Source organism: Rhinopithecus roxellana, chromosome 12 (assembly GCF_007565055.1).
Source record: "Rhinopithecus roxellana isolate Shanxi Qingling chromosome 12, ASM756505v1, whole genome shotgun sequence".
In the NCBI taxonomy this organism is placed as follows: domain Eukaryota; kingdom Metazoa; phylum Chordata; class Mammalia; order Primates; family Cercopithecidae; genus Rhinopithecus; species Rhinopithecus roxellana.
The window spans coordinates 8131620-8146237 of NC_044560.1; the positions used below are offsets into that span (position 1 = coordinate 8131620).

Consider the following 14618-nt stretch of genomic DNA (forward strand, 5'->3'; position numbering starts at 1 on the left):
CTTTGCAGGCCAGAGCAGCAGGCCTCGGGACGGCTTCTGAAGGCATCAGGTTCACTCTCACTGCCCTGAAGTGTGATGATGGACGTGCTGAGCCTCCCTGAGCCACATGAAGCAGCGAGGCCAGTCTCTGCGCAGCCGACCCCATGCCACCAGCTCACCTGGCTGCTCCCCACGCTCCCTCCTCGCTTCGCTGTCCGGATGAGGCTGCTCCACTTTATTCCTCACAAGGGGGTTATGTAACAGTGAACACAGACTCCTGAACACCTGAATCGGTCTCTCGGAGACCAACAGAAAGTGGGCAGCACAGACACAGAGCGGGAGCCAGCCTGGGGCATTCCCAGTGTGAGGCGGAAGTGTGCCGAGACCAGGGTCTCCATCGTCCTCACCCGGGGCATGGGGGCCTTCCTTCAGACTAAAACAAGTTCACTAACAGTAAGAGGAGCTACTAGTTTCTACATGGCAGGCAGATTAGCTCGTGGAAACCTCAGCACCCTCCCGCCACAAAGATATTCCCATTTGACAGGTGAGGAGACTGTGGACACAGCAGGCAGTGGAGCTGGGATCTGAACAAAGGAGTGAGTGCCTGGCCACGCTTCAACCAGGCTGCTCCCCTCCCTGGAGCCATGCCAGTCCCTCAGAAGCCCGGTGTCCCCAACACAAACACCAAAGTGTGCTCGTGCAAGCCAGCACATGCATGCTCTGGTCTGCCAGGGCTTCCAGCTGGGCCCTTGCCACAAACGCCTTTGTCTCTCCAGCTTAGTCCAGGCACGACACTCATGCCCGCTTGTGGCTGTTCGGTCAGAGGCTCTGGGGAGGGATGTGAAATCCTGGCTGTGGAAGTCTACAGGAGCCCAGAGGCCACCCCCAGTCCCAGATAATCTGGCCTGAGGATTGAGCCACAGAAACTGGACATCCAGACAGAGGAGGCCGACGTCAGTTGGCTGAGTGGCCCACAAAGAAAAAAGGAGACAGGCATGAGCGAGCCCTCCCTCCCACGAGGGGAGCCTTTTCCCGAAGTCTGGGGAGAGGCCCTCGGGAGTCCTGCTACCCACGTGTATAGGGGAGCAGGTCTGAGGTCTCCAGGAGCGGCAGCCACACTGGTCAGGACACAGCTTCGGAGGCACAAACCTGACAACTCCACAGCCCCGGGCTGGGAGCCCTTGGGTGAGCGGCTCTGGCTCATGGGCCCTTTCTTGAAGAGATCAGAAATAAGATACACTGGGTGCCTGGCATGTCGATAGCAGCCACTCTCTTTATCCTGATCCTAAGTCTGCCCCAGGCCCTCTCTTAACATGACAACCCTGGAGAGAAGTCACCAAGGGATTCCGGATTCACAGCAGCATGAGAACGTCAAATGCTCCCCAGGCCTCTGTGGTCCAACAAGACCGTGCCCTACTCCACAAGCCTTCCTTCAGCCGAGGGCTAGGAAAACTCTGGGCTCTACCAGCCTTCCTTCAGCCGAGGGCAAGGAAAGTTCTGGGTTCCACATATCTTTGGGTTCCAGCTCTTAAGGCCAAAAAATTAAGAGCAAGGCATGGGCTTTGTTTTGGGAAAAATCAGAGCCATCAAATGTGGTGCCCCAACTTGCTGGCCAAGAATAGACAGGTTCCACTTAGCACTGACAACAGGCCTGGAGACAGCGATTCTGACATGAGTCTTCCCGGAAATGGCTGTGCATTCAAGGGAAACCATTTGGCCTGCACCACTGAGGAGGAGCTGAAGCAGCAAGCTACACCTTCATTTTCAATGTGTATTAAGTCATTTGTTTATTTCTCAAGATGTGCACACTCAAGTATGAAGTTGGCCGGGACAACTCATGGCTCCTAGGTATGTACAGGCCCTTTGATGGCTTGGGTTACAGACAACTTCATAGCTAGTGCACCACACACACGAGATAAAACAGGAAGCCTAAAAACCCCAAGCCACACCAAGAAAAATGAGAGAAGGGAGGGCGGGGTAACAATGCAGCATCCGCGGAGGGAACTCAACGCACAAGGAGGGAGAACAGAGGGTGGAAGGCAAGCCAGCTTCATCTTCGCTGCTGCAGCTGCTGTGTGGTTCAGGGGACTGAGTTCAACAGGTCCTTCAGGAAGCTCTCTGGATCGGTGATTTCTGATAAAAGACCTGCAAAGCACAGCGGGCAGAGGTGTGTCAGGAGTGGGCATGCAGCCCCCATTCCCCCTGAGTCACGGCTGCTGCATCGAGCAGAGAACACACTGCGGCCGACAAGCTCTGGCCTGGCTGCTCACTGGACAGCAGCATGACCGAGGAGGCAGTCATTGAGCAAAACCCTGTTCCGCAGCAGGAGTCCTGTTCCAGAAGCAGGCACTGCTGCTGGAGGTGAAGTGGAAGAGGCCACACCTGGCTCAGGGACACCCAGGGATGTGCAAATCCACTGACCCCCAGTGTAAAATGGAAGGTGGGTTCTGAAAGGAGAGGGCCTGCAGTCTACCATCTTCTCAAAGGGATCTGGGACCAAAGAAAGCCCTGCCCCTGAGGGCTGGGAGGAGCAGCGCAGGCTGGCAGGACCCCAGCTTCTTCTGAGCTCTCATCTGATGATGGGTCCTGGGCTCCTGAGCAGGTTGTCAAAGCTCAGGAGCTCCATTTCCTCAGCCATCACACGGAGACCGGGAGAAGCCCTGCGGGCCCACCGTGGGGGCTCAATGAGGCCCTTCATGTGCAAGCGCCTCACTCACAGAAAGTGCTCAAGCTGCATGGAGGCCTTGGTGGCCCCACCCCTCTGTCACTGAGCAGGGGACAGGAGACGCCGGAGCCACACGTAAAACAGCCATGGAGCTGCTAGCCCTAAAGGCCCGGCGGCATCCGAACTGAAGTCATCACCCAAGCATCTGGGCTAATGGAAGAGAGAGCGGCTCAGACTATCCCCGTTTGGCTTTGGAAGGTGTTTTTGTTCTCACATTTGAATAGGGTGTGTCTGATGTTCTGAAATTTTCTAACAGCTTAAACAAAGTAATAAAGTGGTGCTGTCAAAACGTGGCCTTGGAGTGGAAGGCACGGAGGCTCGCTGCCCGGCAAGGGCTCTGGCTCTTTCCGGCCGCAGGCCAGGGGTGCTGCCAGCAGCTCAGGGCTGGTGTGGAGCCCGAGCCCAGGGGACCCTCCTTCCCCCACCCACCTCCTCCTCCTCTCACTAGCTCCAAGTTCCACAGTCACAGTGACACAGGCTCATGCAACAGGCACAGGGCCCAGCACTGAGGACTTTAGCAGCCCACCTGGTCCCAGGGCTGCCTTTCTGGGAAGAATACGAGGCATGTGCTAAGGTATGATGCTGGTGAAATGTCTAGGCTGAAACAGAGCCAGTGGGAGCTGTAAAGAGGTGGTGGAGTTCACACACACAGGGAGGTGAGCAGTGCTAGCACAGGCCCACCCAGACGCAGAGGCAGGCACCAAGCCGAAGAAGGCCATCCCAGCACAGAGCTTCCACTGAGACCACTGCAAGGGGCAGCCAATGTGGAGGTACAGAGCTTTTTGGGAAAATCTGTCAGCTGGCTCTGAGCTGGGAAGAAAGAGGAATTCACACTGAGCAACGCTCTGGCCCTTTCGTGGGTCTCATTTCCAGAGGATAACAAGATAGAGAGAGCGTCAGCAGAGGCATTCTCCTACGAGTGGGGTCTGGGGGATTGTTATCCAGGATAACAAGATCGAGAGAGCGTCAGCAGAGGCAATTCTCCTACGAGTGGGGTCTGGGGCATTGTTCTCCAGGATAACAAGACAGAGAGAGCGTCAGCAGAGGCGTTCTCCTACGAGTGGGGTCTGGGGGATTGTTCTCCAGGATAACAAGACAGAGAGAGCGTCAGCAGAGGCGTTCTCCTACGAGTGGGGTCTGGGGGATTGTTCTCCAGGATAACAAGACAGAGAGAGCGTCAGCAGAGGCGTTCTCCTACGAGTGGGGTCTGGGGGATTGTTCTCCAGGATAACAAGACAGAGAGAGCGTCAGCAGAGGCGTTCTCCTACGAGTGGGGTCTGGGGCATTGTTCTCCAGGATAACAAGATAGAGAGAGCGTCAGCAGAGGCATTCTCCTACGAGTGGGGTCTGGGGGATTGTTCTCCAGGATAACAAGACAGAGAGGGCGTCAGCAGAGGCGTTCTCCTACGAGTGGGGTCTGGGGCATTGTTCTCCAGGATAACAAGATAGAGAGAGCGTCAGCAGAGGCAATTCTCCTACGAGTGGGGTCTGGGGCATTGTTCTCCAGGATAACAAGATAGAGAGAGCGTCAGCAGAGGCATTCTCCTATGAGTGGGGTCTGGGGGATTGTTCTCCAGGATAACAAGACAGAGAGAGCATCAGAAGAGGCGTTCTCCTACGAGTGGGGTCTGGGGGATTGTTCTCCAGGATAACAAGACAGAGAGAGCATCAGCAGAGGCGTTCTCCTACGAGTGGGGTCTGGGGGATTGTTCTCCAGGATAACAAGACAGAGAGAGCGTCAGCAGAGGCGTTCTCCCACGAGTGGGGTCTGGGGGATTGTTCTCCAGGATAACAAGACAGAGAGGGCGTCAGCAGAGGCGTTCTCCTACGAGTGGGGTCTGGGGCATTGTTCTCCGGGGATTGTTCTCCAGGATAACAAGACAGAGAGGGCGTCAGCAGAGGCGTTCTCCTACAAGTGGGGTCTGGGGCATTGTTCTCCAGGATAACAAGACAGAGAGAGCGTCAGCAGAGGCGTTCTCCTACGAGTGGGGTCTGGGGGACTGTTCTCCAGGATAACAAGACAGAGAGAGCGTCAGCAGAGGCGTTCTCCTACGAGTGGGGTCTGGGGGACTGTTCTCCAGGATAACAAGACAGAGAGAGCGTCAGCAGAGGCGTTCTCCTACGAGTGGGGTCTGGGGGACTGTTCTCCAGGATAACAAGACAGAGAGAGCGTCAGCAGAGGCGTTCTCCTACGAGTGGGGTCTGGGGGACTGTTCTCCAGGATAACAAGACAGAGAGAGCGTCAGCAGAGGCGTTCTCCTACGAGTGGGGTCTGGGGGACTGTTCTCCAGGATAACAAGACAGAGAGGGCGTCAGCAGAGGCGTTCTCCTACGAGTGGGGTCTGGGGGACTGTTCTCCAGGATAACAAGACAGAGAGGGCGTCAGCAGAGGCGTTCTCCTACGAGTGGGGTCTGGGGGACTGTTCTCCAGGATAACAAGACAGAGAGGGCGTCAGCAGAGGCGTTCTCCTACGAGTGGGGTCTGGGGGACTGTTCTCCAGGATAACAAGACAGAGAGGGCGTCAGCAGAGGCGTTCTCCTACGAGTGGGGTCTGGGGGACTGTTCTCCAGGATAACAAGACAGAGAGAGCGTCAGCAGAGGCGTTCTCCTACGAGTGGGGTCTGGGGGACTGTTCTCCAGGATAACAAGACAGAGAGGGCGTCAGCAGAGGCGTTCTCCTACGAGTGGGGTCTGGGGGACTGTTCTCCAGGATAACAAGACAGAGAGAGCGTCAGCAGAGGCGTTCTCCTACGAGTGGGGTCTGGGGGACTGTTCTCCAGGATAACAAGACAGAGAGAGCGTCAGCAGAGGCGTTCTCCTACGAGTGGGGTCTGGGGATTGTTCTCCAGGATAACAAGACAGAGAGAGCGTCAGCAGAGGCGTTCTCCTACGAGTGGGGTCTGGGGGATTGTTCTCCAGGATAACAAGACAGAGAGAGCGTCAGCAGAGGCGTTCTCCTACGAGTGGGGTCTGGGGGACTGTTCTCCAGGATAACAAGACAGAGAGAGCGTCAGCAGAGGCGTTCTCCTACGAGTGGGGTCTGGGGGACTGTTCTCCAGGATAACAAGACAGAGAGAGCGTCAGCAGAGGCGTTCTCCTACGAGTGGGGTCTGGGGATTGTTCTCCAGGATAACAAGACAGAGAGAGCGTCAGCAGAGGCGTTCTCCTACGAGTGGGGTCTGGGGGATTGTTCTCCAGGATAACAAGACAGAGAGAGCGTCAGCAGAGGCGTTCTCCTACGAGTGGGGTCTGGGGGATTGTTCTCCAGGATAACAAGACAGAGAGAGCGTCAGCAGAGGCGTTCTCCTACGAGTGGGGTTTGGGGATTGTTCTCCAGGATAACAAGACAGAGAGAGCGTCAGCAGAGGCGTTCTCCTACGAGTGGGGTCTGGGGGATTGTTCTCCAGGATAACAAGATAGAGAGGGCGTCAGCAGAGGCGTTCTCCTACGAGTGGGGTCTGGGGGATTGTTCTCCAGGATAACAAGATAGAGAGGGCGTCAGCAGAGGCGTTCTCCTACAAGTGGGGTCTGGGGGATTGTTCTCCAGGATAATAAGATAGAGAGGGCGTCAGCAGAGGCATTTCTCCTACGAGTGGGGTCTGGGGATTGTTCTCCTTTACACTTCACAAAACCCCCACGATGAACACCGGAACAAAGTGAAACAAGTTCACAAAAGAGTTGGCAGGTTTGGTGACCTGTGCTTTGGCTCTGGGGAGCTGACCTTTGTAGGGAGAGTGTTCTGATGGGGGCTGTAATGCCACGGCGCCCACAACCTGACAGGCACTGTCTCTTAACCCTAGGTGGATTTCCCAGGCACGGGCCAAGTCACCTCCCTCTGCTGTCACTTGGTGTTTGGTTATGAAATCCAAAACAATTCTAATGTGCTTGTTTGCAATTAGAATGATAAATTTGTTATACAAAGAATTTCATTTTTACTAGCAGTGGGATAAGGAATTGTCTGACCACAACTCCCACACCCACAGTTCAGAGTGGCCCTGCTCGGTCGCCCATGTCTCCCTCAACTGTGACTTAAGACGCGGGAGGAAGACGAGGCATTGCAATTTGCGTGTTAATTCTCTGAACTGCCGTTAAAAAACAGACTCAAACAGGGACCCTACCACTTTCTAGCTATGTTCCCTTGGCCACTTATTTGATCTTCAGAGCCTCATTTACCCCATCTATAAAATGGGGATAACCAAAGCTCCTGCTTCATATAGGGCTGCCGCGAGGGCTGAGATCATGTACGGTGAACAGACCATGCCTGGGCAAGAGGGAGTGCTCAGTACATGTTAGAGCTGCTGTTCTTATTATTGGTGACTTGCTATGTAGGCATCTTTCCCAGGGCTTTTGTGGCAGCTGACAGGCTGGCTCATACTGCGTTTCCTCTGGTTGTGAAGATAAAGCTACGGCTGGCCCCACTGAGGAAGACACGGGGCTTTGCTGTGGAGGATCTTTCAAAGAGAAAACCTTGACACTAACCGGCCGCATCGAGGAACTCTGAGAAGGTCTCCACTGGCATGAACTCCTCCTGGAAGGTTTTCAGGGCTTTGTCGGCAGCTTCGTAGATGGGCATGTCGTTGTGGCGGATGTACTCAGCGAGAGAGCAGGACCAGCCTCCCTCTGTGTTACTGGTAGGCACCTTCTACGAGAATCAACAGGAGACAGAAAGGTGGGTGACTTACTGCTGCCTCATCTTCCATCTCAAGTCAGTCAGGCCATTTCAACTCCTCAAAGGACGGCCCTCCCAACCTACACCAAAGCATACCAACATACACCCTAGAGCGCGCGTTTTGTCTCCAGGAATAACAAAATTTTACTTCATTCCTCTTAGGGCCCCCTTATCAGGCACTGAACCTACAGGTTCCAAGTGGCTGCATTCCTTCCCCATACACTTCCCATCCACATTCCCTAGAGCAAAGGGACTTGTCGACGTGCTTCCATGAGCTGTTTCATTCCAATGACAAAAGGAACCAACTCAAAAACTCAGATTCCCTCCGGAGAGGACTGTCCTGTTATAAGCTGGCTGCGGTTAAGTCAGACTCACTCAGGGCAACAGAGCTTATCCCAATAGCGTGGCAAGAGCAGCAAAGAGAGACCCAGGAGGGAAGGTCTTCCTGCACAGTCAAGCCTGGAGCAGGCTCAGGAGCAGGTGACAGGAGTGATCTCAGCTACAAATGTGGGCCGGGTGCGGTGGCTCATGCCTGTAATAGCAGCACTTTGTGAGGCCAAGGCAGGTGGATCACTTGAAGTCAGGAGTTTGAGACCAGCCTGACCAACATGGAGAAACCCTGTCTCTACTAAAAATACAAAATTAGCCAGGCATGGTGGCACATGCCTGTAGTCCCAGTTACTTGGAAGGCTGAGGCAGAAGAATCACTTGAACCTGGGAGGCAGAGATTGCAGTGAGCTGAGATCACACCACTGCACTCCAGCCTGGGCAACAAGAGCAAAACTCCGTCTCACAAAACAAAACAAATGTACCTCACAGACACAAGGCTCCAGGCTGCCAGTGTTAATCCCTCCCACAGCTGGGGTTGTTTGTTCTAGGAACAAAGCGCCCCCAGGCCAGCGGAGGAGCAGCCATGTGGATGCTGAGGCAGGGTCAGTGACAGGAGTGCAGACATTTTACATTCTTGCCAAAACCCACTGGGCCTCTGACAGCCTCCTTACCTTAAACATGTTGTAAATGAGATCGACGAGGGCCCAAAAGAGAAGGGAAGAACGGTAAGCGGAATAGTCCTTCACTGCCTTATCTGTCAGCCTGCAAAAGAAAATCCAGTTCCATCACATGAAGTCCCTAGGAGGATACTCACAAGGACAGAGCAAGGCATTCTGGGAGCAAGGAAGAGTCACAGTGGTCTATGCATCTTGGAGTTCCAGGGACTTGCCTTCTGCTTGGAAAAAAGCAGCTGTGGGCAAGAACCTCTGGAGCCCTGGGACCCAGAAGTTTATTGGTTATAAAAATGCTCCATGAAATTCATCTGATTCTCTCAGTGCTCATCTTCCAGATCAGGGTAAAATGGAACCGGGGGAGACATCACCAGGGCAGATGTGGCAAACACAAGGCTACTGACTTAAAGAAAGGCAAAGGATTCCTATGTATCCCTTGTGTTTGGGCCCCCACAAACTCTTGGAATTTGATGGAACCTAATAAATGAGGTAGGAAACAAGGTTCTAATTCAGTCTTTATGCTCCCACTAGGAGAAATTTCTTAAAAGCCAGCAGACCTAAACCAGTCAGACATAGTAACTTGTCAAACATGTGCTGTGTTAAACGGCAGCAAGGTGCTAGGAAGTTGGTGTTAAGCAATGGTAATGTCTAAGATGGAGCATGCAGCCACCCTGACATCACCTAAATCCTGGGATAATCCAAGTTGCTCACCACACCCCGTTGTTTCTAACCAGTATCGTTGCTACTGAATCCAATGATTCAGTTCAGGATTAAAGACCAGCCAGTTCCTTGGAATATGGGGGGTGGCGGCGGGGGCGGGGAATGCCTCTAACAACGTCCACTGCATTCTCAGCAGGCAGTCTTGGTTTGAGGGATGATTACACCAGGTAGAGCCAGTACGAAATACAGAGAGACCAGGCTCCCCTCGGCTGGAACACATCCCATGACTAAAAGGACATATATTAAATGTTTAGTATTAAAATGCATGGGTATATATAAGAATCATAAAAATAAGACAACATAGATGGTATTTATTATAAAAGCTAAAACTATATGGGCCTCAAGTGAAGGGCTGCCTAGCATGAGACAGGCCATCCACACCTGCATTCAATAAATAACTCACAAAAAACTAATAATAATAAATGAGGACAATTCCCTCTCTACTAAAATATGCTTCCTGTGGCCTCCCTCTGCCCCAGTACCTTCCCGAGCCCCCACTTTCTCTCCTGCATACGTGTGACGATGCTGCAGCCTAAAGTCCTAGAAGGTGGACCTGTGGACGAGGACAAGAATCCATTTCTCTGCAGTTCTTTACCCTGGCAGATAAGGTAACAGATCAAGTTCTGACAGATGCCTGAGAACGTCCCAGGTTTCTGCACTTGCAAGTTCCTGGCAGAGGCACTTTTTTTCTGAATGTCAAATGTGCAGAAGAGGCCAGCTTCTGCTGAACTACATTTCTGTGTCTCTGCTACTACTCCTTACCCCATGACTTACAGGACTTAGGACAAAGACTGCCGCCAGTGAGGCTGCCCCAATGCCAGGATGATACCTCTAAATGCCCTTCCAGCCGTGGTCTCTCCCCAATGGGTCTCCTCCCAGTATCGGGCAAACTCACAGTGCCTTTGCTAGTCTGCTTGATGAGTGCCGGGTTCACAGTCCCAGACCATGGCCATGTTTGGCCCTTTGCTGTGGCTGTTCTGCTTTGGTAAGCAGAAATCTTGAGTGACCCTGCCCAACTTAATTATTTAAGGCCAATTAGTAAAGGTGACTAAACTGCTACAGAGAAAACAGCAACTCATGAATGTAGCTCACACTGGATTTCCTAATTAAGCTGTGACCAAATCAGCTTTTCCTTAACTGCCTGGGACAATAATGAATGCTAGTCTCCTAACTGAGAGCAAAACAGCTCCTGTGGGTTCCGATTTCACACCCGCCATGGAGAGACTGTGCCCAATAAATGGCAGCTCTTTTGCATGGATGCAGCATATGGATGCAGGCCAGCCAAGCCTGACTTCTCAACTTAGTATTCTCAAGATCTAACTTTTGATTTCCAGCAGCTAGTTAACTATTAATTCAGGCTCTTGGGAAATACTGGAAAGTGGTATGTTAGGAATGGGGGCAGGGGTTACCTAGGAATCTAACAAGACTTGCCCCTTCCCACTCTCCAGTGACAATTTGGTACAGGCCAGATTCAACAGTACAGCTCCAACCTAGTCTCTCTGGGGGCATGAAGTGCCCACAGAGCAGAAATGCTTGATCAATTAGGGCTAATGGACATAAAGACACTGGGTGTGTCAATGAGGGCACACGCTATTTCCACTTGGCTTGTCTTTATCATGGCCCTAAAAGTTTCCCTCTGTTCCCTGGCTGGCCTACAAATGTGGACATGATCCCATGAATCCTGGGCTAAAGCAGTATCACAAAAATCACAAAACCGATCTTCCAGAAATGAAGCAGAGACACATTTCACTCGAGGGACAGAAGCAAACTGCCAAACCCAAAGCCTGCTCTGTAGCTCCCCACGACAGGCAGAGACTGTGTGGGGCCACTGGCAGCCTGAATGGTACCCATAGAGTCTCCCCTGCGCATAGCAATCCATGTGGGTCCTCAAAGAGATGCTGTGGTGGTTGTTTACAACTGTTTCTCTCGAGACCATTAGACCCAAATCACAGCCCAAGGTCATAAATCAAAGACCACTTCCTTTCTGACATGCTCTTTCTTGGGGAGGTGTCCACATGTATAGGAGAGTGGTCTAGAAGAAGAAAGGTTCACGGACTGTGGGACGCATAGGATAGGAATGTAACCAAGAAGGGAGAGTGAAGACGAGTTTTTAATTATTAGAAAATACCCCATGTGGCCACACTGAAACTTTCCTGGCTTATGCCAATGCCAGCAAGATTTGGAAAACCTGATTACTGTTCTTAGCCCTGGCAGCTCCGATCGTCTCATTGGTTGTATCACCCTGTGCCTGGCTGCCTTCCTCTCTAACATTTTCTACAGTAGGTAAGCCTGCCTCTACCTTTGTAGCAGCTGAACACAAAACCCAGAAATGACCAGGCAACCTCCAGCTACCAGCTTTGACTCCTGACATGACAGACTGAGAAGGGAGAAGGGCTGGTGTCCACTGCCGCAGTCACAAAGCATGCCTCCACCTAGCACATGCGTACCGCTAAGCAGTTTTTCAAAACTGATTATGGGAAATAGTGAGCAGCAGCTTCCTGAAGCAGGTACTGACCTGGTGGCTCCACCTGGAGCCACTGCCCGGGCCTGCGAGGTCACCAGCAGCCTCCGCAAGATTTCCACACGCGTGGCTCTCCACTGCTCAGGGGACAGGATGTGAAGGGCCAGGACTGTGAAATAGTGGGGCCCGTCCACTTCAAAGGCACTCTCCACCCACTTCTCCTTGGGCTGTTCCAGAAAGCCTTGGAGGTTCTTCTCTTCTCGGGAAGTTGCTCGGGTTCTAGAAGAAAACGGGCACGATAAAATAAAAGCAGGGTGGAAGCAGGACCCGGCAGCAAGAGCAGGAAGAATTTGCTCAATTTGTCATTGCCTTGTGACATTTGCTGAACGTTTGGATGACTGAACACTCCTCACCCATCCTTGACTACTCCTCCCACTCCCTCTGACAATCCATGATCCATGCCCTTCTTCCCCTTCCAGGCCCTTCTTTGTAGCATCTTCCCTTCTTCCCTGGCCCCCGCTTCTAGCTCCCACCCCAGCTCTGACACAATTCCAATCAACTACTGGTTTCTGAGCACCATGTATCAGGGACATTCATAATCCCCCCAACATGGAACTGTGCTAGTAACTCCAGAGGCCCAGAAAAGTGAAGTGACTTGCCCAGTCACCAAGCTAGTGAGTAATGGGGCCAAAACATGAATCAAGATTCCCTAGTGGGTCCACAGCCTGACTCCCCCTTGCTCCACATAGTCTTGTTATGTTATGTTTACATGGTTTGCACTAAATTTGCATGTGGTTCCTTTCCTAGGCTCCCTCTTCCGGTTTGTCTTATGATCTAGGTCCTCCCGCCTTTGTGAGAACAGTCTCTCCCAGATGAGCGCGGCTTCTTGTCCTCATGTGTCCTAAGTTGCAATGATGATGATCATGATGACCACAGCAAACTCAGTGCCAGGCACTGCTCGAAGTGCTTTACAGGGATTATTTCACTGGGTATTCACGAGAACGCTATGGGACAGGTGCCACCACTATCCCAATTTTAAAGAAACAGAAAACTGCAGTACGCAGGAGGTAAGGATTCTGCCAAAGTCTCACACCGTGGAAAGAACGGGGCTCTGAAGCCAGGAAGCCTGTCCATCTTAACCCTACCTCCTTCTCCACGCTGAAGCTTTGACATTTGACGGAATCAGCACTGAGAGGTGACTTAGGTCCTTCCTGATGACATGCTTCTGGGTACACTCTCTCCTTGGAATCAGAATGGTGCTCTCATGCCATGAATGCTTGATGCCCTATCCTAACTCCATGGGGCACTGGTGGGGAGAGGTGGGGACAAACACAACACTAGAACCCAAGTTACCAGGTCTATAGTTGGCACTGGCACAGATGCTGGACTCTGGGAAAGCAGGAGGAGAGGGTGCAAGGACACCCTGCCTGCTTCTGCCGCCTGCAGATGGGCATGGATGGGTACACTCAACTTGATCTTCCAGCCCTGTAAGGAATCTGAGGCTTTCGGCTGCTGCAGGACCTGCTCAGGCCTGGTCTGGCTTACACTGGCCATGCTGTGACATACTTGCCTCCATACACATATATTCCACCAAAGGCACTCAGCCCCCCGTGACCAAGCGCCCACCAATGTCAATTGGATAGCTGTCAATTGGGAAGCAGTCTGTGGCCAAGAAGCAAGGCCTCTCTGTGAAGCTTCTGGGTCAGCCTCGGGCTGACCAAAGTAACTGTGAGAGAGCCAATTCCCTTTCCAATGAAGGGGCTTGAGAATTACAAACGTCTGGCTTTTCAGAAATATACTGACACCTAGTTACCCAGGGCTCTGTCCAGGGCCCCAGGAACACTGAGAAGGAGCGACATCTGGACAGTGGGAAGGTCTGTGCTATCAGTGCTGCCGGGTACTGCTCCCGCCAGTCGAAGCAGTTCAGCAGATGATGTAATGCACTGATGTCAACCTGCCCCTGTGTGTTTTAACAATGAAGCCTGTGGTCTCGAGGTCAGCCTTTTATCTCACAAGGAAACGGGAGGGAAGGAAAAAATAACATTGTTGAAGAGAAAGTACCAGAAAAGACAAGAGACGGACTGTCCTGTTGCCTAAACTGTGCTGCAGCTACCCAGGGTGGGCTGTACACAACCTTTCAACAGGGAACTGTAAGCCTCTTGCTAGGAGATGGGGCCTACAAGCATGAAACAGTGAATTAAATGGAAGAACTAAAGGATAGTCAATCTCCTAATTTTTTTTTCTTTGAGACATGGTCTTGCTCTGTCGCACAGGCTGGAGTGCAGTGGTGTGATCACGACTCACTTCAGCCTCAACCTACTTGGCTCAAGCCATCCTCTCACCTCAGCCTCCCGAATAGCTGGAACTACAGGTGTGTGTCTGGCTAATTTAAAACAATTTGTTTTTTAACAAGACAGAGTCTTACTATGTTGCCTAGGCTGGGCTCAGCACCTCGGCCTCCCAAAGTGCTGGAATGACAGGCGTGAGCCACTGTGCCTGACCTAAGTGCTTTTTTAAAATTATATTTCCAGGTACCAACCTAACTGTCCCATAATGTGCATATGGATAAAACTACCAATCTCTTTTTTTTCTGGCTGCCTTCCTTGTCGGTTGACTTTCCCAGACAATCTTGAACATTCCCTTTCCCTTCACACTTGCCAGAAGCATTACCCAGTGTAGAGAAAACAGGGATAACAAATCCAGTTTTCCATTTATGAACTGGGTCTTTAGCTTTGCTGCATCCCCTTGATGGGAAACCCATCACCTGTAACAAACCATATGCCCTTGACTAATGATGTGGGCGCAGCTCTGACCTGTGGCCTCCCCCTATTCAAGAGAACAGTCTGGAAAGAAGAAGTAGCAGTTGCATTGAAGTAGAGGCTTCAGTGGCCTGACTTTTCCCATTTTCTGCTCCCCTATGAGCTGTAGGTCGGTCCAAGGATGTGGTCTTTGGGCTGCCCATAGTGGAAGACAGGGCAGTTTGGGGGAAGGAAGTTCCCTTTATTGCTTTTTCTGTGTGGCCCTAAAAGAACGCAGATGAGGATCCCCACCTCGGCAAAAAG

The 14618-nt window shown here is 52.1% G+C and overlaps 1 protein-coding gene across 5 annotated transcripts in view; it reads right to left on the reverse strand.

The window, feature by feature from the left end:
- Window positions 1–1740: 1740 nt before the first annotated feature.
- UBR4 (ubiquitin protein ligase E3 component n-recognin 4) overlaps window positions 1741–14618 on the reverse strand; it is a 141033-nt gene continuing 128155 nt past the window's right edge. For 4 of the 5 annotated variants that reach the window (XM_030912638.1, XM_030912639.1, XM_030912641.1 and 1 more), the window contains 4 exons: window positions 11611–11835; window positions 8376–8466; window positions 7185–7347; window positions 1741–2124 (listed from right to left, as the gene is read on the reverse strand). In XM_030912638.1, coding sequence (XP_030768498.1) covers window positions 2060–2124; window positions 7185–7347; window positions 8376–8466; window positions 11611–11835 — 544 coding nt within the window. In that variant the 3' untranslated portion in view covers window positions 1741–2059. The remainder of the gene's footprint in view (window positions 2125–7184; window positions 7348–8375; window positions 8467–11610; window positions 11836–14618) is intronic. The other variant, XM_010385563.2, reaches the window with a different exon arrangement.